Source organism: Larus michahellis, chromosome 13 (assembly GCF_964199755.1).
Source record: "Larus michahellis chromosome 13, bLarMic1.1, whole genome shotgun sequence".
NCBI classification, from domain to species: Eukaryota; Metazoa; Chordata; class Aves; order Charadriiformes; family Laridae; genus Larus; species Larus michahellis.
Genome location: NC_133908.1, coordinates 3,787,540 through 3,812,929, shown reverse-complemented (window position 1 = coordinate 3,812,929; position 25,390 = coordinate 3,787,540). Strand labels below are relative to the sequence as shown.

Below are 25,390 nucleotides of genomic sequence, written 5' to 3'. Positions count from 1 at the left end.
CGTCCGCGGAGGCAGCGCGGTGCTGGCCGGTCACACCGTTCTCGGGAGGAAAAAAAAAAAAAAAAGAAAAAAAAAAGGCACTTCCAAACACTGGGAATTAACCGAGCTCTCTGGCACCTTTCCCGTTGGAGATCGCTCTCCCTGTTTCCCTGTTTAACCCCATTCTCCCCCCCCCCCCCCCAGTTACCGGCACCCAAACCAGGAGCAAAGGACACACTGTGTACCAATCCTTACAGATTTTCCTGCCCGGAGATATTCCCTTCCTTAACATAATTAAACTTTTGGTTCCACACCAGCCAATAATCTCATCGTTAACCAGGATTACAGTTATCGTTAGCTAATTGCGAGAGATTTTTCTCACTTTTTTTTTTTTTTTTTGGCTGCATTTCTCCCCCAGGGACGGTGAGAGCATCCCCAGAGGCTCAGGTGAAGCCCCTGCATCTCTCCTTTGCAGGGGAAAAAAGAAGGATGAGCGGCTGGATTCAAGGCTATCTCCCAGCCCAAAAAGCCCGACACAGAGGTCTCTTCCCGCCCCCCCCCACCCCCACGCAACGTCTGCATACCATTTATTATCTGCAAATTTGTATCTGTGGTCATCCGCTGGTACAATATCCATCAACAGGATGTACTTCGTTTTTGGATTGAGTCCAGTGACCTTCACTTTGTAACTGGGGAACATACGCCTATAAAAAATAATAATAATCAGTACATAAATATAAAAGCGGAGAAAAAGAAAGTTTTCCAAGGCGGTTTCGCGCGTGTGCTTGCGAAGAGGAGACGGGGCCGGGGGGAGTTATTTAACAAAAGGGGCAACGCCACACTTTCGGATGGACCTTCCCGAAAGGGCAGAGGCGGGGGGTTTGCGTGCATCCTCCCCCTGGGGTGTGGGAGATGTTTGGGTGCCTCTGGGTACCGCCCCGGCTCCCAGCTGAGGCGAAAACAGGCGATTCATCAGGGCAGAGTCGTAATTAGGAGGCTGGTGGGGTCATTTATTCGCCTACTCGTGTGCCTGCGCGTCTCTTCGTATTTTGCTTAATTATTGGTTTCGCCAAGAGTTCGAGTCTTCCCTTCTTCGAATAAATGTGGTCGTGAGAACTTTTGGAAGCAAGTTACTTCCCTCTATACATAAACCGCTGGAACAGGAGGGGAGATTTGCCAAAAGCAAGTAAAAATACATATATTTACAGAAATACATCTATTTAAAAGGCATACATTTCCACCGCCCCTCTGTGTACCAACGGTTCTATGGGCAGATATGAAATTTTAAAAAAAAAAAAAAAAAAAAAACACCAACGCAAACGCACTCAGGTGTGACACCAAATCCGTGTGATCCGTGTACAGAGACATCAGCAAACACACCTGACAAATCCTTGGAACCACTCGGATACACACTGAAGGCAGGGGCTTTTCGAAATATTTTCCATTACTGCAAGGCAGGGACTTAAAACACTGGTGTTATTTTAGTTTGAGCTTTCCAAATATTTAAAAATAAAGCAGATGAAAACGTATCCCTGGACTTAAAATACGCATAAACAAAACCCCCACACCTCTAAAAATACTACGCTCTTCTCCGAGGCTCTTATCTCCGCGATAGGGCATCTGGACTGGGGTTTAATTCAACTGTAAAAAGCTGGAGGAGGGTGGAAAAAAAAAAAAGCTACTAACGAAGAAAGCGGGGGTTTAACTTCAACGTTTTAAGGAAGAAACCAAATTCCACCTGAAGAGTGATCTGTAACCCCATCGAAAACACCTGACCAGCAAGAACACGGACTTCTCCAACAATAAACATGGGAAATTCTACAAATAAGGAAACCCATCCCGTATCTCCCCTAAAGCCCCCGCGCTGTAAATGTCGATTTTATTGCTCGCCAGATGAGCTTTCTGTCCACTGCGATATTTGTTTGAAATTTCTGCAAGGTGGTTTATGTCTCCCTCCGTGAGCTGCCTTTTTTTTTTTTTTTCCGTCGTCGTCTTTTTTTTTTTTTTTTTTCTGTGGGAACTGGGGGTTTTCGGGAGGTCCCTCCGCTCCCCCCAGCATGCGTCCCGGCGGCGGGGGAGGGGGGGCGGCAGGACCCCGGTCCCCAGCACCTTCCCCCTCCTCCTCTTCATCCCCTCGGACACAAGACCCTTCTTTAAAACGGATTTCTTTCCCCCCCCCCCAGCAGCAGCGAGGTTCAAGGGGAAGGCGAGCCGTGAGACAGACCCATTCGCTAAAACTTTATACAACCAGCTCGATATTTATTCCCCCCCCTCTTCAGGCAAATTTTGGAAGACCACAACAAATGCCAGGCGACAGAGCAAAATGAAAGTTTGACTCCGCGTTGTTTATTGTGCCCTTGCAACCTAAAACTACTACCGTTTCTACGCGTGGAGGGGTGGGTTTTTTTTTTCCTCCCTCCCTTTCCTCCGAGGATTTTAATTTAAAAATCCCAACGAAAAGAGCCCCTCTCGGGCTGCCCCCCAGTTTGCCGATGGGACTGGAGAGACTATTTCAGTGGGTCTCGCTGCCTTAGGCGCTCTTCGACTTAACCTAACGTATTAATATTAAAGATAATGTTAAATCGCCTCAAACACGCTCGTAACACGTATAAATATCTATGGATCGGGATTACTAAACCGCTCATGGAATCGATTACGCGCAAGTCCCAATAAAATGGGCTTTGCGAGGCTGTATATTTTTCTGCACACCCACGCAGACAAACACACCCGTGTAGAAACGCGTATCTGGGCGCAGTTAGATCCGCATGCTATTTATTTGCGGCCACATCTATCTCTGCATCTAAACAGCTTTGCTATCAGTATATAAACAGGAGCTTAAGACCGCATATATATTTTTAAATGGGGTGGCGTGGGTGTTCCGCATGTATTCGCCTCAGCGTGGGCAAAACAAACGCCAAACTTCTGCAAACGGCGTACGGCATTGCAAAATCGCGCAAGGGCCGAGCTGCTCCTTTAATTAAAATTAAAAATAATAACACTAATAACAACAACAATAACGAAATCGCCCGGCGAGCGGCTCTAAACAAGATTAGCTTTTTGGGCCAAGCGGTTGCAACTCGCCTTCGCCTGGAAAGCTTCCAAAGGCCTGAAATTGGGATTAACGATCCAACTGTTCTGGTTAAGAAAGAAGCCAGAAGAAACAATTTTGGGGGGATAGCTGCTGGCAGGGAGTGGGGGGGGGGGCCGCAAGGGCCGGCCCCGCCGGGGCATCGCCGGGCAGGGCGCTGCGGCCGCTCCCGGGGCCGTGGCACAGGCACACGGGGCGGGGGGCTGTAGCACACGTACACATACAGGGGGGGTCGTGACACACACACACACACGGTGGGGGGGGGGGGGTGTCTCGCACACGAGAGACGGGACCGCACCAATGGCGGGGAGAGCGGGGCCGTGGGGACGCGCACCCCCACCCACGCCGTTGTGCCCCCTCCCGCATAGGCAAGTGTGTCCTCCCCCCCCCCGAAATACACACAGACAAGGTAGATTCAGCCAGGCAAGGGGGACGTGCCCCCCACCACCCTCGCCTCTTACCTCCCGGCCTTTGTTATGATCATCTCCGTCCCCACTTCGTGGAATTTCAGCCACAGCTCCCGTTCGTGCAAAAACACTTTTATTCCCTCCATACCCTGCAAAAGTAGCGGGGGGAGGGGGGAGGAGGCACAAACCGTCAGCGGTGCGGGGAGAACCGGGAAGGGGGCGGCGGGGGCCCGGGAGGGAAAAGGCCGGGCGATAGAGGGCCGGAGCTCCGGGCATTCCCGGGAAAATCCGGCCGCAAAACCGGGGAGAATGGGATTTTCAGGCCGGAGCCCGGTGATGCTGCTCAAGGGCGGGGATGGCGGGGGGGGGGTCTGGGGTAGGGTCCTGCGGGCCTCGGTGGTGCCGGGGAAGGGAGGAGAAGGCAGGGAGCACCCGGAGCCGGCTCCAGCCCGAACCGCGCCCCCCCCACCCCAGGCCCGGCCGCCCCCGGAGCAGCACCCCGGCGCTTCGGCCCGGCCAAGCCGGGGGAGGTTTACACCCCGCCGGCGGGTGATTTACACCCGGTTGGCCCCGTTTCTGCAGCCGTGGGGTGTCAGCTCCGCTCCCCTCGCCCGCTGCTTTTATCCCCCCCTCACCATGCCACCCCCCCCGCCCCGCAAGGGCTGCTCGCAGAGGAACCCCACGCCTGGGGGACACAGCGGGGACAACGCATCCCGCCACCCGTGGGGTGTGAGAGGCAGAATAGAACCCCCACCAGAGCCAAGCACATATTCTGCCCTCCCCGAAAATGGAGCTGAATCGCCCCACCAAACCCTTCGGGATGGTTGGGGGGGGGGGGGCGATTTCCAAATGCACACGGCGGCTCCGGGGCAAGCCCGGTACCCCCGTGGGCGGCATCCACAGCGGGCGGTTTTCCCCCCCACCCACGAGGTTTTACCTGCCGGGGGACCAGCGGGGGGCTCCGCAGCCGCTGAAAGCGGTGCGCTTTCAGTGGAAAAGCCCCTCTTCCCCGCCCCCCCCACCACCACTCCGCCTCCCCGGGCTGCCCGGAGCCGGCTGGGGCCGAGTGCCGGGGGGCCGGCACCCGGCACCGGGAAGGAGAAGCCGGGGGGCGGCCTGGCCCCCCGCTGCCCTCCCCGGCCCACCCGGTCCCGCGTGGGGACCCACGCGTGTCCCGGTAACAAGAGGCCCCCGGGGACGGGGCGGGTTCGGCGGGGGGGCGAGGGCTGATGTGGGGACCCTGGCCCCGGGATGGCTGCGGGGGTGTCCACGCGTGACACCCCCCCGCCTGCCCTCAGGACCCATTGCGGGGGTGTGGGCAGAGCTGTGAGTGGCCACATCTGCACCTACATTATACGTATGCCCGGGCATATAAATATATATATATATCTAAATATACATATATATTTATACCTCTACAAATACCCACGGGTGTTCCTAAATCCATAGGAAACATGCACACGCAGCTGCCCGTGTGTGTGTTGGCGTGTGCGTGCGTACACTCACGCGTGGATGCCTGCGGGTGGGTGCGCGCCCGCCACTGCCGGAGCGGGTGCCTCTCCCCGCTATTTTGGGTGCTTTCCCCGCCCCGCGCATGCCCCCCCACGCACCCCAGTCTTCACGCGTGGGCATCCCCGCAGGTTCAGCGCTTGGACGCGACCCCAAATAACAGGAAAACAGGATGAGGCCCACCAGCAGGTGAGACTTTTCCCTCCCGTGGGGCCTAAAATGACTCATCACCGCCCAGTGCACCAGCGGCCACCCAGCTGAGCGGATATTTGGGGGGAAAAACGCAGAGAAAGGGAAAAAATAAAAATCAAAAGCGAGAGGAAGAGGAGGGTCGGTGCTTACCTGCTGGGTGAAGGCTGCTTGGGGTGAGGTGGGGGACTTGCTGGTGGCCCCCAGCTGAGTGTCCTGCTTGGCTTCAGCCTGGAGCTCTTTGGCCTCGGAGTCGGCCGGCGTGGTCGGGAGCCCAAAGCCTTCCTCGCTATCCGCCATGTTACGAGCTTCCTTCGTCGAATCCCCCACTGCAGGCACACATCGGGGAGAGAGCAGAGATAAGAGACGCATAAGTCAACGCTGACGTTTAATAAAATATATATATATTTTTATATATATATATATATACACGTATGCAACGGAGCGCTAGGCAGGGCTGCCCGACAAACCCGCAACTCACTTCCAGCTGCCCGGGGAGGGAACAAGGCCCTTTAACTTTGGGAGAGGGAGAAATAAAGACTTTTATTTATTATCGCAGCCCGCAAGGGATGATAGGATTTGGGGGGGGGTTGGGGCGGGAGGGGTTGGGAGGGGTGGGAGGGAGGGGAAGGGGGAGGCGGTATTATTAAATGCATCTTTTGGAAAAGGTAAACAGCGTCTTTTAGGTCTGACTGGCAGGACGTGGGGAGCGAGGCACCGGGGGGCCGTGGACCGGCCAACTCATCACACAAGTGACTCTGGAGGTCAGGGGTCCGGGGCAAAGTTGGGTGGGGGGAGCAAAGCCTCCCCCGAGCCTTGAACACCCCCGGGTTCGTTGTGACCGAGGGGTCTTAAACCGCCCCCCCCCCCCCCCGCCTTTCCTCCCAGGGAACTGGGAGCTTTCACCCCATTCCAGTTTCAACCAGGCAAATGCCACCGACACGCGAGGCCCCTTGTATAACTCCATTTTCACAGAAAATTCAACTTCTCGGAATAAAATAAAATAAATAATTTTTTTAAAAGCCTTTTCTCCCCCAGCCCACCCCCCCACCCCGGACAGTTGCAAGTAAAGCAAAGGATGGACGAGATAATTAAAATATAAAAGTGCAAATAAATCAATCGGTCGAGACACTGTGCAAGGTAACGCGCAGTTCGGGCTGGTGAACAGGGTGGGTGGAATTGGGGCTGAAGTGAGCTAAATCAGAACATTTAGAGTAAAACTGCACCAGCAGGGAAAACGGGCTTAAAAAAAATACCCGGTTTACATCTGACGCGAAGCAACCACAGCGAATCTTAAAAGCAGTATTTTGACGTAGCTTTAAAGGCTCTATCAGGAATGGTAAAAGTTTCAAAGCGGAAAAAAAAATCATAAAAAAAGATAAAAGCAATTGAATTATCTGTTAGGTTTTTGTTCTTAAGGAGTTTAGAGTTTTAGTAGCTTTAAAAAAAAATATATCTCTTGCATGTTTCAAAGAAGGGGATTCATTTTTGAAAGGCCAGCCATATGGAGGCAATATTGTTTTTAAGTACATGAGAATGTTCTGAAATGAGTTCTCCTTCTCCCTGCAACAATATTTAAAAGACGTTAAAAAAAAATTAAATAAAAGGGGGGGGGGAGGAAAAAAAAAAAAGGTAATTCTCCTTTAAATGCAGAGGAAAATTGGGAGTGGAAAGGAGGGGGGAGAAAATGATCTTCCCCGCTAGTGGTGGGTAATATATACATATATATAATTTAAAAGGACAAAAAGCGAAGGGACTCCAGGTCCACACCTCTGGAGCTAAAGCTCGTATAAAGAAATGGCCCGTGCCCCCCCCTCCCTCCCTCCCTCCCTCTCTTCCCCCCTCTCTTCCCAAACGCCCTTTTCCCACCGCACACCGGCCGGGCGCCCGGCACTGAGTGACCGAAGAGCGAAGCAAAACCGCTACGAGCGCGGAAAGTGCGCGGAGGGGAGCGGGAGCGGCCACCCCGGGCCCGGGCACAGCCCGCGGGGGCAGAGCCGCAGCTCCAGGGACCATTTAAGGCTTTTCTCTTCCCCTCCTCCTCCTCTTTTTTTTTTTTTTTTTTTTTTCCCTCCCTAGACTGTGTTTTTTTTCATTGCTGCAGCTTGGGAAGTGCCGGTTATCCATTATTTTTTTTTTTTTTTTAAATCGATTTCCCTCCAGCTTGGAGCTATTATTCCCCCTGAGCTGGCAAAGTTAAGGGGAGGGCGAGGGGAGGAAAAAAAAAAAAAAAAGAAATTAAATAAATAAAGCATGTTTATTAAAACAAAGAGGGAGCCAGCTATGGCAGCGCAGGGCAGCCCGGCTCCAGCGAGCCTCCCCGATGCGCTCCGCGTCGAGCCATAATTAAGCGGATATAAAAAGAATAATAATTTAAAAAAAAAAAAGGGGGGGGGGGTGACGGCAAAAAATAAGCCAACAACTAAGAGCGGCTGGCGATCCGTGGCTTCTATTTTTCTTTCTTTTTTTTTTTTTTTCCCCTTTAAAGAGCTTCTGAGAAGAAATGGAGCTTGACAGAACCAGGCCGCGGTGGCCGTATGAAAAATGCATCTTGCCTGGGCTAAAGTAGCACCAAGTGGGTTTGCGGGAGGGGGAAAGAAAAAAAAAAAAAAAGAAAAAAATAAAATAAACCACCCTATGCTTTTGTTCCAGCTTCGCCCCCGTTCCCCCCCCCACCCCCCTCCTCCCCAGCCCCACACACCGCCGCGGGAGCCCTGGGCAGAGCAGCCCCCCCGCTTTTTCCCCGGCACCCCGCGTCTCCCGAGGCCTCGCAGCTCCTCGGCAAAGACAATTTGTGCCTAACAATGCCCCCAACCAGCCACTTTCGCTCTCCCTCGGCCGCACACACGCACCCGCGGATTACAGACCCCGACGGACATACATGGCAATGGAAGAGCTGTTACCTTGCTTGTTGAATTCCATGCAATCAATGCATCTCCATATACATAATGTATGTGTCTTATTTTTCCCCCTTTGCACTGGAAACTACAATGGGATCAGGCTTCGCGTGTGCATATTTCCTTTTATTTATTTATTTGCGGATCAGCATGTGAAAACCCAGCCTGGAAGAAAAAAATCTATCCAATGCAAGCCTGCTTTGCCTGCTTCTCTCTCTCTCTCTCTCTCCTGCTCTCTCCAAACACTTCCAGGTTGTCAGACGCACTAGAAAGGATCCTGAGACCAAGATAAAGCCCCCACCCCCCACCCCTTTTCTCAGCCTGATCTGGAAGATACAGTTTTCCCCACCCCGCTCTTCCTACTCCTCACCTAAAAATAATAACAGTAAAAAAAATAATAATAGTAATAAAAAAAGAGGAAGAGGACGAGAGAGAGGAAAAAGAAAACAGCACCCCCTTGGAGGAAGAAAAAAAAAAAAAAAAGGAAAAGAAAAGTTTCGGGAGAGCTGGCGGCCGCCGCTCCTCCGGGCAGGTTCGCGGCGCTGCCGCCGTGGCTGCGCGGAGCCGGGCGCGGAGAGCGGCGGAGCGGAGCGCGGAGGTGACGTGGGCTCGTCCAGCTCCGCTCGCCAAGTGCCGGGACCCACTGGCCAACCAGCTGGGATCCCTGCTCCGGAGAGACTCACTCTCTCCCACAGCCCTCCCTCCCCGCCCCCTCCCCCCCAAACCTCCTTTTCCAGCCTATTTTTCTGGCCGGCAAACAAGAACAAGGCACAAAGACAATCATCAAACTCCCCAGCAACCCTCCCCCTCTCCTTTACCTCCTTCCCCGCTCCCTCCCTCCCTCCTCCATCCATCTCTCCCAACCAAAGAGAAAATTCAGCGCCTGGGAATATTCCCCCCACCCTCCACTCCCCTCCCTCACCCCTTTAAATAAATCGCTGTCTCCGCTAACCTTGCACCACCCCCGCCCCCAAAAGCAGCCTAAACGTGTGGATTTAAACCCAGCTCTATATTTGCTAGTGCTCACAGAGGCCTTTTATTGGGGTGGTGGGGGTCCGTCCGTCCCCCCCCCAAAATGGACTCGCCAAATGGGTATAACCTGGCAAAAAAAGGGATGAACCGCGGCGCAGTGGGACCAAAACCCAAAGAAGGTGCCCCTCGGGGTGTGAAACCCCGAAAGCCAGGGAAGGTCCCGTCCCCTCTCATCTTGCCCCTACTTCTGGAGGCATCCAGGAACCTTCCCCCCCCGCCCCATCCTCTTCCTCACCCCTCGCACGCAGCGCTGCCCGCCCGCCCCACGGCCGAGGGCCGCAGCCCCCCGGAGCTCTTTGCCGTGCTCAAATAATCAAACCGTCAGCGAGGAGCGAGGATGGCGAGGGGGGAGGCGAGGGGGGGGGGGTTATCTGCATCTTCCTTCGCTCCCTTTTTCTTTTCTTTCTTTTTTTTTTTTTTTTTTTAATGTATTATTTGGAGGGTAAAGTTGAATAGGTCAGCGCAGGGTAAACAGCCTCCCTGTCGCATTCTGCAGGCTGAAGAGAACCAGATTGGCGAGGCGGATTTTTGATAAGACTCGGAATAAATGGCATGGTTTAGATCTGCTCTGCCCACCCTCCTCCTCCTCCTGGCCCCCACCCTCTTCTTCTCGGTGTTGTGTCCCCATTCCGCTCCCCCCCCCCCCCCCCGCCAAATCCTTCACTCGTTTTCTGCCTTCTGGGGCATTTCTTTTGCATTTCTTTTGCAATTTCGTGGAAGTTTTCAGCAAACCCACCCGGGCGCGATAACACCGGAGCCCTCGGAAAGTTTGAGGTGAGGAAGGGAAAAGCCTGGGGCTGAGCGGCTATTGGGGAGGGAAGGGTGGGAAAGGGGGGGAATATGGGTGGGATGGGTGTCGTTTGGCATCAACCAAACCCCCTCCATGTGCACGCCAGTCCCGAAAGCTACTTGTGAAGAAACAGCCAACAGTAAACGCTTCGCAAATAAGAATAATAAAATAACTGCACTTGTAGCCGCAGAGAATAAACCAGAGAACGCTACTTAAACAAACAGAACAAAGCTTGGCCCGTATTTCATTATTTTTAGAGGGGAAAGGAGCCGTGGAGCTTTTCCAAACACAAACAAACGAGAGAGGAAAACCCCCCGCATGCCCCCGGGGGAAGGCGGGCGGCGGGAGCGGCCCCGGGCCTTGGGGCGAGCGGGCACCGGGCGGCACTCGCCAAGCCTTTCCCATCGCTCGGGAGCTGCTCTGGAAGGTGCAAATCGGAGGAGGAAAGAAGGAAAAAAAAAAAAAAAAAAAAAAAAAAGGGGGGGGGGAGGAAGGAGAATAAAAACAAAGCAGGCGATCTGCCGGGAAGCCGGGGAAGGAGTGCCCGGCCGCCCCGCACGTGTGCTGGGGAGCACCTTCCCCGGGCATCCAGCTCCTCTAAAAGAAGAGGGTTTTCTCTTAAAATTGAAAAACAAAAAAATAAAGGAAAGCAGCGAAGAGAAAGGTTTCTCGCTGCTGCTAGCGAGAGAGAACACGGGCTTCCCTGCCCTCGCCGGAAAGAAAGGCAAAAGTGAAAATCCCTGAAGTTTGTTAAAGAGCGAACCCGAGCACGGCCGCTGCCTGGGAAAGCACTCACCTCTCCAGTGCCAAACTAGCTCCCAAACACCTTGAAGACAAGTTGAAAACGATGCAAATAAATCGAATTTATTTCCGTCTGCAGGTTGGGGAAGGGGTTGGGGAGGGGGAGAAGAAGGAGAAAAAAAAAAAAAAAAAAGGACCAAGTCCAGGCTCTCTAGGACTGTAATGGCAAGGCGAAGGAGCCTTCCAGCTAGAAGCCGATTTGTGGTCTCAGACAAATTAAATATTACTGTTTATTACCAGCCATACTCCAATAAAATAAAGAGAGTTCAAGGCGATAGCTGCTATCTCACGAGCTTTGCTCCTATAGGACACGGAGACGTCACCAACCACGCAACTGGCCTATTCTGTCATGGTTGACTGCAGCAGTAATGGAAGGTTAATTTGTATTATTCTCCTCTTTTTAAAGCCCTATCAGTGAGATTCCTGCTTTAACCTCCACCCAAAAAAAAAAAAAAAAAAAAAAAAGAAATCCATTCGGTCTAATACAAAATACAGCGAGGCTGCGTGTGTGCAACCTCTATGTACAGATGCGTGTGTCTATATACACATAAATATATATATTCACACGCCGAGACACACAACACACATGTATATAGGCGGGTGTGAGGGAGTATATATCACATATGAGTGCGTATCACCCAGGCAGGCAAGGAGTAGCTGGAAGCTCCAGGAAAACGCACTTTTTCTCGGGAATGAAAAGGGGGAAACCGGTAGCAAAGCTCCCGCTTCACCAGGAGCAGCGCAGTTAATCCAACGGTATTGGCATTATTCAGCTTAATTTACTTTTATTTTTAAAAAAAATAATGCTATTAGAGCGAGGAAACTTGTCGAATGCTGAGGCGCCTCTGGAAGCAAGCACGCTGGGCTATATATAGTAAATGATAACCTGGTTATTTGCACTAATTCAAGTGTGCTTCGGGAACCAATTATTTGCTCTGATAAAAAAAAAAAAAGAAAAAAAAGTAGTAAATCGAGGCGATTATTTGCCAAATGAGATTGACAAGGGAACTTAAAAAAAAAACAAAACAAAACAAAACAAAAAAAACCCCAAACAACCAAACCCACCCCAAATCCCCCAAATCCCTCCAAGTGCAGCCGGTGGCTGCAAAGGAGCCGCTGGCCCTTCCCCGCGTCCCCAGTTCTTCCTCAACCTGGAGGGATTTCGGGATGCGCTCGCGGGCGCTGCAGAAAGATTTCACAAACACACACACACACAAAAAAAAGAAAAAAGGAAAAAAAAAAAAAAAAGATGCTAAATAGTTGTTTCCTCCAACAGAAAAAGAGAGGAGGAGGAAGAGGAGGAGGAGGAGGAGAAATAGGGAGAGAGAAAATAAAGAGCAACACCTAAGGAAGAGCAAGAAGTTCCTGCAAGGGCTGGGCACTGCAGACGGTGAGTGCTCCCAGGCAGGGACCCCCAGCCCTGCGCCGGCCGAGAGGGCTGCAGGCACCTTCCCCTCCCGGCCGGCAAAATCCTGCCTGGATTTACCCGGTTTCCCCAGGCTGAGCCCTCCCCACCGCCTCCAGTCTCTGGGGACACCCAGGGGAAGCCAGGCCCTTAGCGAAAAGCACCAGGAAAAAAATAAAAAAATAATAATTTAAAAAAAGAAAAAAAGTGGGTTTGGGGAGGAACCCCCCCTTGTCCCAGTACAGCGCTGGATCCGGCCACGCTCCTCAAATCGGCGTCGCGTCCACCCCCCCCAAATAACCGGGATGGGGGGAAAAAATTCCAGGGAGGATGACGATGGTGCACTTTGCATCGCCTTCTCCTGCGGGGAGCCAGGCTGGCACTGACTGGCCGGAGCTGCTGGCGCTGCCACGGCAGGGTAGGACCTTCCTGCCGACGCCTTACCCCAAATCCGAAATAAAAGCCTCCCCCTGCACCCGACCCCCACCATCCCAGTGCCCCCTGAGGTTCCCCCCCGCCCCCCGGCTGAAGCGCTTCCCCCGGCTCCGGGAACCGCTGGCTGGGAACCAGCCGAGCCCGGGAGCGCCGGGATCCTGCTGATGCTGGACCCTAAAACCCCCCCGGCACCGGGGAAAGAGAGCCGGTAGAAAGCCAGCACACCTATCTATATGCATATATATATATATAAAAAAGTATAGGTGTCCATGCATATATAAGCCTGGAAAGACACACACGCCCAGTTCGCAAACACACATACGACGCCTTGTCCTTCCCCAAGCGTTTAAATAAATTTTATATCAGTAAGCCGAACGCGCAACGTAAACGCATGAAATATCGAGCCACGCGTGCAAGCTATATGCCTATTTGTGCACGTATATATGCACAGACACACGCAAAACCGTAGGTGCGTGGGTTTGCGGGGGATGAGGTCGTTACGCAGCCCCGCACCACAGCGTTTATGCAAGTGCAAGCCCCCCCCTGCCCCGTCCCTCAGCCCTACGAGGGAATATTTACATTTCACCTATGGTTTCCACCCAGGTTTTGGGTGCCCGCAAGCATCCCTCTTGCCCCCCACCCCCCGCACAAACTCAAGGCGAGGGTGCGCAAATCTGCGCGCACCTCAAACCCCCGGCGAGTGGATTAATGTGCGCCTATACACCGTATTCCAAAAAAAATAATAAAAAAAAATATATATGTATATATATAAGCTCCCGCATGCATAGAATTACCAGAGCGCCCATCAGCAGCCAGGGGCCCAAACACCCACACCGCGGGCACTTACCTACGTGGGTGTGGGGGTGCGTGGCTGGGCAGAGGGGGGGTCCCGAGCCCCCTGCAGCCCCCCCCGCCCTCCCCCGGGCTCGATCCCTGTCGCTCAGCTCCTCGCCGCGGTCGGGAGCGCAGGATCAGGCCCGGGCCTCGCCGCCCATCGCGGGGGCCTCAGGCCGCCGGGAGCCCCCGTTTTTGGGGACGGCATGGCCGGAGCCCCGCGCAGCCCCTCTGCCCTGGGTGTCACTCGCCCTGGAGGTTTCTCCTCTCGGATTTTACCCTGGAGAGGTGGAGGAAAGAGGGGGGTGGGGGGTGGGGGGTGGCCGGGGTGCTGGCTTGCAGTGGGGTCGAGGTGTCAGCAGTAAGAAATAGTGCCGAGCATGAACTCACTCTCCCCCCACACACACACACACCCCTCCCCACGCACACCCTTTAAAATCACTTCTTGAGGCGGATTAACCAAATCGAAAAGCCTTTTGCGTTGTGCCCGCAGCCGGCGGCTCCGGGGACGGGGCACCGCCGGCCGCCCCCGGCTTGGAAAACACCGAGACTTCGGCATTTTGGGCTTTCTAACTCTCTCTCTCTCTCTTTTTTTTTTTTTTTTATTATTTTTTTTCCCCACAGATATTTAGCTCCCCCATAGCAGAGATTTTTTTTTGTTTTCTCCCCCCTTCTATTTTCAGTTAATTTACATCCCCTCTCCGACCACTTCTCCCTTCTTTTATTGCTAACTCCCTTTTGTTGGCCGCACACCCGCTTTTCTCCCACCTGGGAGAAAACAAGTATTTAAAATAATCGTCCCCTCTGGAAGCATTTTGGTCCATTCACTCCCCCCCCCTCCCGCCCCCCAAATTACTACAGCAGTGACTGACCGCATTAATTCGAGGGTTTATCAGCAAAATGTGTCTGTATTTCTCCTCGTGTCAGTATTTCCATTACAAAACCCTGCATTTAGCGGGCTAGAATTTGTATGCTTAGACGACCCTTCGGGGGTAGATACATGGCTCGAGCTTTTTATTTTTCGCAATTACAGGTGAACAGCCTTTTTCTTTTAAAGTTTGTGGTTTCGGATCCTTTTTTTTTTTTCTTTTTTTTTTTCCCGCCCTTCTGGCTACTTCAGGAAAAAAAAAAAAAAAACACAACCCAACTTTGCAATTAAAAACCGTTTTCCCCCACCCCTCCCTTCAGCCCAATAATTTCCCAGACGAACTCCCAGCTTTAAAACGGTGAGGAAAATGAAAAATAAGCAGCCGGGCAGAGGCAGGGCTGCAGCCCCGCGTGGCGCGGGGTAGGGAGGGGACATCGCTGTCCCTCGGAGCCTCCCACGCGTGCCCGGGGGATGGGGGTCCCTTTTTCTCCCAGATAACAACCGGGGAAGGGGTGAGAGGGTCCCAAAATCAAGCTAGGAACATCCCTGGAGCAAAGAGGGACCTATCCCCTCTCCACTCTCTGCCTCCAAAAAGGCATCTCCCCAGGAATTCAGTGCAGCCCCGGGGAGCAGGGGGTCGCCCCCCCCTCCCCCCGATTTTCCCGTGGGCACAGGGGCAAGGGGGAATTAGGCTGCGTTTCTCTTTTTCCCTCCTGTCAGGGAGGACTCCGGGGATTATTTTTTTTTGGCACAGGGTGCCCACGGGGATCCCCCTCCCCGCCCGGATCGATGGCTGATGCTCCCGATGGCGGGGTGGGGGGTTGCGCGTTATCGATGCCAGAATAGAAAGGCTAATCCGCTCTTCGCCAAACAGGGTGTCAATCAGGGCGTTATCTCGGCCCGAAGGAGAAAATAAAAGCAGATAAGGCCTTCGCTCTCACCCTGGGAAGAAAGCTAATGGGGGCAATAGGGGGAAAGTCCTCAGCCGTCCCCCCGCGCCCCCCCGTGCCTTTCCCTGAAAGTGATCTTGCAATGACCTTGAAGGGAGAGCTGGGGGGCGGGATGGACCGGGGGTGGGGTGGGGAGAGGAGCCCGAACAGCAAGGCTTTGAATCAGTGGCTGAAAAAAAGGCCGCACAAGCGACACCTGTATTAGTTCTTTCCTTCCCCCCCTCAACTCCCGACCCCCCCCCCCAGCACCGGGCAGGACCGACCCGCCGCCCCGCTTGTGCCCCGGCTGCCCCCGGGAGACAAGAGGGGGTGGCCGGAGGCACCCGCACAGCTCTCCAGCTCTCCCTCATCCCTGCAAACCTTCTTCCTCCCTTTCCTTCCAACTCGTTTTTCTTTCTCTCTTTCCCCCTTCCCAACCCATCCTGCCTTTTTCCTTCCTTTTCCCCCGTTTCTCTCCCATTTTCTCACTCCCGTTCCCTCTCTTTCCCCTGCCCCAAATAACGCAGAGGCAAAGCGCAGCCCGTCTGTAACCACAATATTATTCCTCTGTTTTCCACAGGACACCCACAAATTTCGGGAGCCGCAGAAGCTCCCAGGGAGGCGGGGTACCGCTCCGCGGACGGGAACCGCGTTAACCCCGGTTCGTGCGGGTGTCACAGGCATCCTAAAATCCACCTTTTATCCTCGCGGGGAAAATACAGATTCTGGGAATCACCTAAACAGCGCCTGAAACGTTTTTTTTGTTGCCTTTAAAAAATATTCAGTGCAAAGAAAACATTCACAGGAGGAAAAGAAAAGGAAAAAAAAAAAAAGAACATTTTTCCCCCCTTTAGAAACTTGTGCCACAGTTGGAAGAGGCCGCAAGCTGTCCATTTTAGGGCCCGGTGCGCTGCGCGGCCGCGGATGGCTCCGCGGCAACCAACGCAGAAGAGAAAATCGGTTTCCGAGAGGCAGAGACCCATGGGTGTGTGTGTGGGGGGAAACCAGAGGTATTTGAGCGCTTTGGGCCTCAGCCGTGTCCTGCTGCCTCCAAATTTTGGGGGTTGCAGGTAGCTTGAGCGGAGAGGTTTTTTCCACGCAAACAGAGGTGGGGAACGGGGCTGAGGGTTTGGGTGCGGGGAGATGCTGGTGTTGGCAACTCGATTTGGTGAACCCAATTTATCGATACCTCGCTGTAGATTTATACTTATTCCACTTATTCCGCTTATATTAAGCGTTCGCGCTGGCTACGTGCTCGTCTGTTTTGATCTGGGCGGAGAAGTGGTCGCGGGCACAGAAAATCCCATATTTTTTTTTTTCACGCTTTTGAGAAATTCCGAGCTCATTTCGTGCCTGGTTGTTTTTGGTTTTTTGGTTTGTTTGGTTTGGTTTTTTTTTTTGAGTGGGGGGGACACGACAAACCTGCGTGTTACCTGCTGCGGTGGGTGTCTGCAGGCTGCCAGCACAGGGGGCTGGGGGTTAATGCTTTTGCGAGCGCATTTTGGGTACCGTACGCTTGGAAATCGTTCATTTCCAACGAATAATTTTTTTTTTACTTTTTTTTTTTTCTTAGGGGAAAATAAAGCGCTGAAATCTCCGCTCAAAACTCTCCCTCCTCCACCGCGGAGCCCGGGCGGTACCTGCGGAGCCGAATCCGGTTCCCCCCTCCGGCTGCCGGGCTCAGGAGCCGCCAACCTCCCTGCTCCGGGGGCCGAAGTAGCCGCCGTTCAGGACAATGCCTATTTTTCTGTCATTAATAACTCGTTTCTTTACCCCCCCCCCCAAAAAAAAAAAAAAAAAAAGAAAAATCTCGTTTGGATCCAAGATTGTTTTTTATGATTCGGTCGGACAAGACGGAACATATGTTAGTTTAAGCAGGTTCACGAAATAGCTGTAAATCAAATAAAGTTTACGAGTTTAGCAGGAAATACTGAAAAGATGAAGAAAAAAAAAAAAAAACCACACTCCGCCGAGGCAGAGACCAGCAGGCGAAAATAGTTGGTGGAGTTTTGTCCTGCTCTGTGTTTCTCTCTGTTCTCTTGTGCATCTTGGCGATTAAAGGCCTCAAGACCCCGTGTTGGCGCCAAGTGGCATGTTATTAATCAGTTATCCCTAGGTTCAGTCCACATAAGAGAGAAATTTAATCACCAGAAACCAGACCCGACATAAAAGAGAAATCTAAAATCAATTCCCGCCCGTCGTACCCGTCCCCCCCCTCCCCTTCCCCACCTCCGAAGCGATCAGAACGAGCAGAAGCAATCAAGATCTCGCTCCCTTCTCCCTCTTAATTGCGGCGGGAGAATTGCAAACTTCTCCCAGCTTTACCCCGAAGAACATTTGGAAAGAAAAAAAAATAAATTTAAAAAATAAAGGAAAAAAAAAAAAAGACACATACACCAAACCCCAAGGACCCGCCACCAGAGCGCAACAAGTTTGTCCTTGATCTTGCTATAAAAACGTGATGGGGGAGAAATATCCCAGGCGGAGCCTTTTATAATGGAAAGGGGGGTGGGGTGGGGGAGTGGGGAAAAATCACATTTATCGCTGTTAAAATGATCTTTGAAGGCTCTCAGGGTCCCCCCCACCCCAGATGCCGGTCGGGGTATCCAGCCTCCCGGCCTTTGCCTCTTTCCCCCAGCCCAGGTTCCACTCGGAGGGGGGGGTGTCTCTCCCAAAAAGGGGGTGTGTGTGTCCCCTACGGGAGCTGAGGCCTTCCTTCGTACCCCCCCCTCCACCTTTCCTCCAAGGCATTTTGGGTGGGAATGCCCAGGTTTGGGTTAGGCCGCGTGGGCAGGAGCAGGAATCCTTGGCCCTTCTCGTTGTCCCCGTGTCAGGGCAGCCGGGGAAGGTCCCCGCCTTCGGGAAGGGCCCGGAGGTGACAGCGGGGGACCAAAACATCCTATTCCCTCCCCCAAAAACCTGCTTGAAACCGCGGGGAAAGCGGAGGGCAGCCGTGGGAGGCACCGGGGCTCGGACCCGCAGCTTTCACGCGTGTTTTGCGTGGGAGTAACCCCCCCACACACGCCGGGTTTCCTCCCGTGTGCTGGGCACAGCTTGGGGTGGGGGGACGGGGGGGGTGTCACCGTTGTCCCTCGGCTGCGCCTCAGAGCCGTGAAGGGCACACGGGGGAGAGGCGGGCGGTCGCCCCGGGGCTATATTTGGAAAAGAATTTGGAAACCCTTCCAGCAAATCTGTGCGAAAGGTACCGGCCCGGTGGGAGAGGCTGCCCCCGGGGGCTGCCCCCCCCTTCCTCTCCCCCGGGGTCGCCCCGGTGGCAGAACCCTGCTGCCCTGCTCCGCTCCCGCGTGTTTATTCCTCGAACGAGAAACGACGCAAGAAAAACTCTGGGGCAAACCTTTGCCTGCCCAAGCCCGGAGAGAAGCGCTTCACCCCGGTCTGTCCCCCCCCCGCTCCCCGCGTCTATCTGGGGGGCAACAGACACTCAGCCCTTGGCACGACAGCCAAAGTTTAGCAAACACCCCAATCCCGCGTGGGTTAAGGCTTCGCAGAAAGGATCTAACATTGTGCCAGCCAAATTTGCTTGTTTTGCCTTAAAAAAAAAAAAAAAAATAGCGGGGGAGGGGGGTCCTGTGGACCTTGGCGGGGGGTGAGGGAGAGCCGCCGCCTCTCCGTGCTGCTCCCATCCCGAGGTCCCACCTGAGCAAACCTGCTTGGGGTGTTTTAGCGAAAAACGTAGTTTTCTGGGCGTTTTTCTCTCCACTAACACCCTTCCCCCCAAAAAAAAACCTAGAAAGCACTGATTTGATTTGGGTTGCCTAATGGTTTTGGGGTTTCCACCTGCCCCCCCTCCCCCCCCGGTTCTACGCTCTATCTGATCGTTTTCCTACAGCCCAAAGAGACTGGAAACCACAGAGAAAATAATCAAAGTGCAGCATGTTTTCCCACAGTGGGAATGCATGTTAGCACTCTCTCCACGTCTTGATCCTCTGTTTGTGTGGGGGTATCCATACGGAGATGGGTTCAGGGCGGATCCTACACAGATGCAGAACGCCTTTGGTGTGTCCAGACAACACCCGGACCCACGGAAGTGGGGTCCCCACGGCCTCGGGGGTGCAGCTATAGGTGAGGAGAGCTGCGTGGATCTGAGTATTTCGATATATATCTGGGTGCACAAACAGGCATAGAGGCAACTTCTACCCACTCGCATCGGTGTCTACACCCCGTGGGTTCATGCTAGCAGACCAGGGGGGCACAGCACCCACCCGTGTCCGTGGGTGCTCCCCTTCCGCGCTCAGGCCGTTAGCGTTGTCCTAATAACTCATCTTCTCTGCCGCCTGGACGAGCCTCCCCCCCGCCCCCGGCATGATGCCGGGGGGGAAAAGGGAGGAAAATAAGAGGGAAAAGCAAGATTTGGGGAAGAAGCGGGACCCTACGAGTGCGGGCCCCCCCCGCCCCGGGCAGGCTGCGGCATGGGGAGCGGGTGGGCTCCGGGGGGAAGAGGGGAGAGGGTTCGTTTTCCAGCAGAAAATGGTTTTCCAGCCCCCCCCCCCCCCTCCTCGCTGTCAAGCACATCCGTAACTCCTCCTCTGTCTGCGGAGCGGCTCCGATCCCCCCCTCCCGGCTCCCGCAGCTGGGCGGCGTAGGTAGCTCCAGATAAGTGAAAGTGGTATTTTTATAGGCTGATAAAAGAGACTTATCTCGGCTTTCCCGAATCTGACAAAGATTCCCTAATTGGTCATTTGCCCACAGCAGCCTCCCCAGCCCGGGGCCCGGCAGACGCTATTTTCAGCCTCCAAAGTGGGTGTCGCACCCCGCCCCGGGACCCCGCTCAGCCGCTGCTTCCCGGGCTGTTCCCTTCCGAAATCCTCCGAGATCTCTTCTCCTCATTCCCACCCACCCGCACAGGCTGAGGATGGGGCAGCCCCGCAGCCCCGGCCAAGGGTAGAGCTGCCACCGCAGCCCCCCGCACATCCCGGGGGGACCCGCCGGGTGGGATCGGGGCTCGGGGGAGAGTTTCCCAGCCTCATCTTCCCCGCAGGAATCGCTCCCTCGGGACTGTCCACTGAGGAGAGCTTGTGCCCACATCCCAGTCCCACTAACTGCCTTCCGTGTCTTGGCTGAGAGCGCCCACAAACTGCCTGTTAGGTCTTTTTGCAACACAAAATGCATTTTATCAACCAGAAAAAACTTCCCGATCATGTACAAATATGCCTTCAAGAAGGGCGAAAGCTCTCTCCTATGGATGCGGAATGGGTGGAGACGCACAGTTTTGCACCAACCCCGACTCCTCCGACCCACCGGGTGCTGAGATTAAATAGAAATTTAATCCCTGGGGTTAAACGCGAAAAGCAAAGCGGGGTCACCCCCTTTCTCCCACAGCTTCCCAGGGAGCCCAGGTCCCCCTGAAACACACCACGACCATCTTGCCGCCAGTCCCAGCTCTGCTCCGTCCATCAGCTGAGATTTTTTTTCCCTCCAAAGCGTTTTATTCACCAGGTTACCAAAAAACAGCCCACCAAAGCATGGAAGAAACATATTTCTGAACACCCGGACCTCGCAGCCAGCTCGCATCGCAAGCCTTGAAGCGAGCCGGGAAGTCGCCTGCTAAACTTATTTCTCATTTTCCTTTTTTTTTTTTTTTCTTTTTTCCTGGGGAAGGGGGAAGGGACTGGGGGATTAACGGCCCATCTGACCTACCAGTGGTGTACGCCCATGAATCAAACGCAATCAAAGGCCCCAGTGTCAGCATTAGCTTGACCCCTATGACTGGCTCGGGGCTCGGTGCGCAGCGAGGCCTGTTCTGGCCAGAGCAGCATGAACCTTCTCCCCCGGGTTATTAATGCTTGCCGAGGGCTCTGCACGGCCCCGCCGAGCCCGTGGGGTTAGGGTTACGGCCACCTCAGCCACCCTGGGGTGCGGGGCCTGTGGGGATGGACCAAGCTCTGCCCTGCTACGGCAGCCCCGGCAGGATGGTCCCACTCGGTTGAGCCAAAACAGGTCCCACTGCTTTAAACCATCCAGTCAAAGTCACGGAAAGAAGGAAGGCAGGTGGGGTTTTTGTTTTAGTTTGTGTTTGTTTTGATTATGTTTTTTGTGTCTTGTGCTCATGCCTTTTGCCTTTCTGTGACTTTTTTGGTATGGTTTCCTTGGAGTGGTTTCAGAAGGAGAAGCAGCCGTTCACGTCCCCATTGGACCTTCTGCAGACGGGAACGTGGGGCAAAGCCAAGCTCCGTGGGGAAAAAAAAATCCCAAAGTCCCAGCCCTGCCATGCAGCGATTTGGGACCCCCATCCCAGCAAACATGCTCCAGCCCTGGCCTTGAAGCTCAGCAGGTGTTGAAGCGTGGAGGAACTGGGCTTTATTAAAGTCCAGACAAATAACCCCACGCTCTGTTCATGGGTCTTCAAAACCAGCAGTACCCGAGCACATCCTTTAATGCTTTTTTCCCCTCACAGAGAGGAATAAAGAGGAATGCATCCGTTAGTTCCCAAATCAAAACCCCAGCAGGAGAGCGGTTTGTCTGTAGCAGCTGATTCCGATACGAGTATTTCAGAAAATATCCCTCTTTTCAGTGAACTTTTCCCACACCCAAAAGGGGCACACAAATTAGCAAGCGATCATTGGGAAGAAGAGCCGTGCAGCCCTTGCGCTGCAGGAGCAGGCTCCGAAGGGGATGTATGCCGGTCCTGTCAGAATTTCAAGCTCACTCTCCATTTAAATGTCATTTTTAGTGGAAATAGCGCAACCTCCTCTTCTCCCCACCTAGTCCAACCTGGGCTATTTTTATTTCTTTCATGCACGCTTTAACTTAACACTGGCTTTTGTTTTTAACCTGCTCCTTCCTATATATATATACACAAAATCCTTCTATTAAAAAAAATAGATGCCAACACTCTCTCAGCAACACTTGGCTCAACTTTAACAGTTTAGCTGTCGTTAAGCCTTGTTTTATTTTTTGCAATGACAACTGGATGGGTAAGGACTCCCATGGGAAGCGCCGGTGGGAGCTGGGCAGGGCTCTGCTGGCTGGGAGGGCTGGAACCCAGCTCTCAGAATGGACCACGTTCCTCCCGGCTTTCGCCATGGGTAAGAAGGGAGCTTGCGGCAAGGTTCCCGTCAAACCCAAGCTGCCAGAAAGCTCAGCGTGCTCAGAAATCAGCCTGAGCTTCCTCAGAGGGAATTCCAAGGGATGTTGGCTCTGGATAGCCACCCAGAGCAGGTTCAGGGCCAGGAAGAAGCGTGAAGTTGCTTCAGCTTGAAGCAATTGCCCTGTCTTGGACCATCCCTGCCGGTCTGCCGGGCATGCTGGAGACACCGGTGCTGCTCACAGCATTCCCCTTGCCAAAGGCTTTTCTACCACCAGATTCCAGATGAGCAGCACGCTGACGGGTTCCCAACAGCGGCCACTGCCCAGGTTGTCCACAAGCCACCCTCCTGGGGCAAGTGGGGCACCTCAGCACAGCCGGAACAGAGCCAAGGTCATCGGGATGGAGCAGGGAGGACAGATCTACCCATGGCACACACTAAAGTCTTGCAGGGCTAAGACCTCACCCTAAGACAGTCCCTAGCTGAGGTCCTCCCTGCCCTGACTTCTTGTCCCCATGGAGCTGGAAATATTAGTTCCTCACATGCATCACCACTGTCACAACACAATCACGGGACAACATCAAGAGAGTTAGGCATCCACTTCAATGTCAGTGGGGTGCAAATACCTATGTTTCTGACATGTTTTTGAAACCCTGGGAGAAAGAGCTGTTGCTCACCCCGTTCGGGAGCTTCTGAACTGGTTCGGTGGTGTCTGTGCAGTCCCTAGTGCATAAGTGTCCTTATTACACCGTGCGGTCTCAGGGCCAGCAGCATGTCCCACTCTTGCAGATGGTCCCCAGACCCTGGGGAGATCAGTCGTGTCAGCCCTGATCCCCCCCACCCAGTACAAGCAACATCTTTGGGTCTCACACACTGGGCAGGAGCATGGAAAGTCCAAGTCCAGTTGCTCTGTTCAGTTTTGGGCCATTTTTTTAACAACTATGGGCCCATCTGTAACATGGTGGAGTAGTTTGATGTCTTTCATGATGTCATGACTTAGTCTACGGTCTTGGCTAGGACAAGTCCTCTGAGATCCCATGGTGGGCTCATCCGCCATGGAAATAGGGGGCTTCAGCATCACACAACTTTGCAAAAGGATGTAAGAGACCAAGAGAGCATCTGTTTGTTCCCTTAATTCCACCCAGAGCATATAGCTGGCTACATCAGTAAGGCTGGAAAATCAGCAGCCCTCTAATTTGGGTAAGTCTTACTGGCAAACGCTCCAAAATCCATCTGCTTCTACAGAGTTAAACTTCAGCCTCCGTAGCCCTCCCTGCAGTTGCCGCCATAACCGAGAACAGAAAGTCAAGTCAAGGGGAACAGAGATGGAAAAGGGAGAAACTGGGTTGGGACTGCGGGAAACAGAAGCAAATTTGCCACGAGAACAAGTCCTCCAGTATCCGTTAGCTGGATTTAAGTGGTACTTAGGACTTTTACAAGCCCTGTGCATCAGAGAGAATTTCATCGGAGGCAGAGAGTAGCTGCATTATGCTAAATCACCCACGATGGATGTACCAACCCTAAGCAAGGTTCCTCAGGCCAGGACCTCAAGTAAACCCTCCAAAAAGCTTTTTCTTGCTTTCAAGGGACTAAGATTGATTATAAGCCATAAATCCAGTATACCACAGCTGTCTGGGGACTCTGGCAAGAAAAAAAAAAAAAAACCAGCTCCAGCTAAGTAACGCCTCTTTCCCCAAGAAACCTGGAGTATCTACAGAGGGTCCTTCATCTAACACCGGTCAGGTCGTGGTGGGCTGGAGGTACCTCACTCATTGCAGCATCTCTCCAAAAAACCAATAGCTTTTCCACTTCTACTTCTATGGGAAGTCCTTAGCACACATTTGGCGCAGTTTACAGGATGATGATGACAATGTGTTTCTCCTAAATAAAATCCATTTTTAAAGAGTACATGTGCAATTACTTTGGGTTTTGGCCTGTATTCAGGAAAGAATTTCCCCTCGGGTCAGATTTGGCAGGGACTGGTAAGGTTTTCTTGCTTTCCTCTGTAGGGTGGGCCATGGTCCACTTCCTAAGATCATCTGGACATTTTCACCTAACAATTTCCCTGCTACTGCCGGGACCCGGGACACTGGCAATGCCCTTGATCTCTCCTGCGTGTTGGAGTTTTTTGTGGCTTTTTGGTCTTTTGTACTAACGGTCTTAAATTTGTTATAGGGTGTTGGGAAGTGTTTTATGGCCTGCAGCGTATGCGGTGGATGTTCTGGGGACCCCGCTGGATTAAGCGGCTATTACATGGTCACCTGTAATTGCGAGCGCCTGCACTCGATGAGGCAGGTGGTCCCTTCTCGTGCTCCTGTCACCCCTCCCTTATCTTCCAGTAGCAGGGCTCTGACATCCAACTACTGGGCAATTACACACGCGGCGTAGCCACGTGTGACATCTCCCCTCTCTCTTGTTTGGAGTGTGATGCTTATAACCCAAGGTGATGGGGGATATTAGGATAATAAACAAGGTGGAAGCCCTGGGACTGGGAAATTATGAGACCTGGGCTCTGCTCCTGTCTTGCTACTAAACGATTGCCTTCACGCTCCCTCGATTCGGCATTTAGACCACGCTGGTTACCCCAGGCTCCCTCTGAAGTCAAAGGGAAAGCGTTTTATCTAGTCCTAAGATACCTTCCTGCAACACTAGGGTTGACTCGCCCCTACGCATCCAAGGATAACAGAGAGAGCCTCAACAAACAGATTAAACAAAGTACTTTTTAGATCTCTCAGCCCTGATGAACGCGTGCGATGAGCTTATCAGCACTGTGGTTCTGAGCTTGGCTGGGTGTCCAGCGCTCCTCCTCCCACAGACAGATCCATCCATGTCGAGTGCAAGGCCTTTGAAACCAAAAAGGGCATGAAGCGGTACAGCACGATGCCTCCCGCTCTACAACGCGGGGGTACCTAAGTGGGTAGATATTTCATCCCTGGTTGTGTTATTAAGGTCTCCAGACAGACAGTAGGAGAGATGCTGCTGCTGCCCTGGTCATTTCCAAGAGTGGTAGGTAAGATAAAAGACATCCTGCACTCAGGACGTAGCAACTCAGTCCTAAATTGCTAAATTTCAGCCTAGGCAAAAAGGGTGCCTGCGGATCAGGAATGCTTTGTGGATGAGGCGTCATATCTGGGTGCTTCTGCTGCTCTTGTCTCATCAGCCTCTGGCAGGCAGCAGTGAT

At 53.2% G+C, this 25,390-nt stretch overlaps 1 protein-coding gene and 1 long non-coding RNA gene across 7 annotated transcripts in view; one reads left to right on the top strand and one right to left on the bottom strand.

Annotated features, from left to right (window-relative positions):
- TBX5 (T-box transcription factor 5) overlaps nt 1–25,390 on the bottom strand; it is a 139,668-nt gene that overhangs the window by 33,697 nt on the left and 80,581 nt on the right. For 2 of the 6 annotated variants that reach the window (XM_074606090.1, XM_074606091.1), the window contains exons 2-4: nt 5,326–5,501; nt 3,529–3,623; nt 564–683 (exon numbers count right to left, since the gene is read on the bottom strand). In XM_074606090.1, coding sequence (XP_074462191.1) covers nt 564–683; nt 3,529–3,623; nt 5,326–5,472 — 362 coding nt within the window. In that variant the 5' untranslated portion in view covers nt 5,473–5,501. Of the gene's footprint in view, nt 1–563; nt 684–3,528; nt 3,624–5,325; nt 5,502–5,653; nt 5,718–8,075; nt 8,852–10,687; nt 10,969–13,379; nt 13,774–25,390 lie in introns of those variants that run through there. The other 4 variants (XM_074606088.1, XM_074606089.1, XM_074606086.1 and 1 more) reach the window with 4 other exon arrangements.
- Nucleotides 9,751–16,877, top strand: LOC141750632 (uncharacterized). The gene is made up of 4 exons (XR_012589741.1): nt 9,751–9,875; nt 11,969–12,082; nt 15,744–15,824; nt 16,737–16,877. It is a non-coding gene; the product is annotated as an uncharacterized LOC141750632 (long non-coding RNA).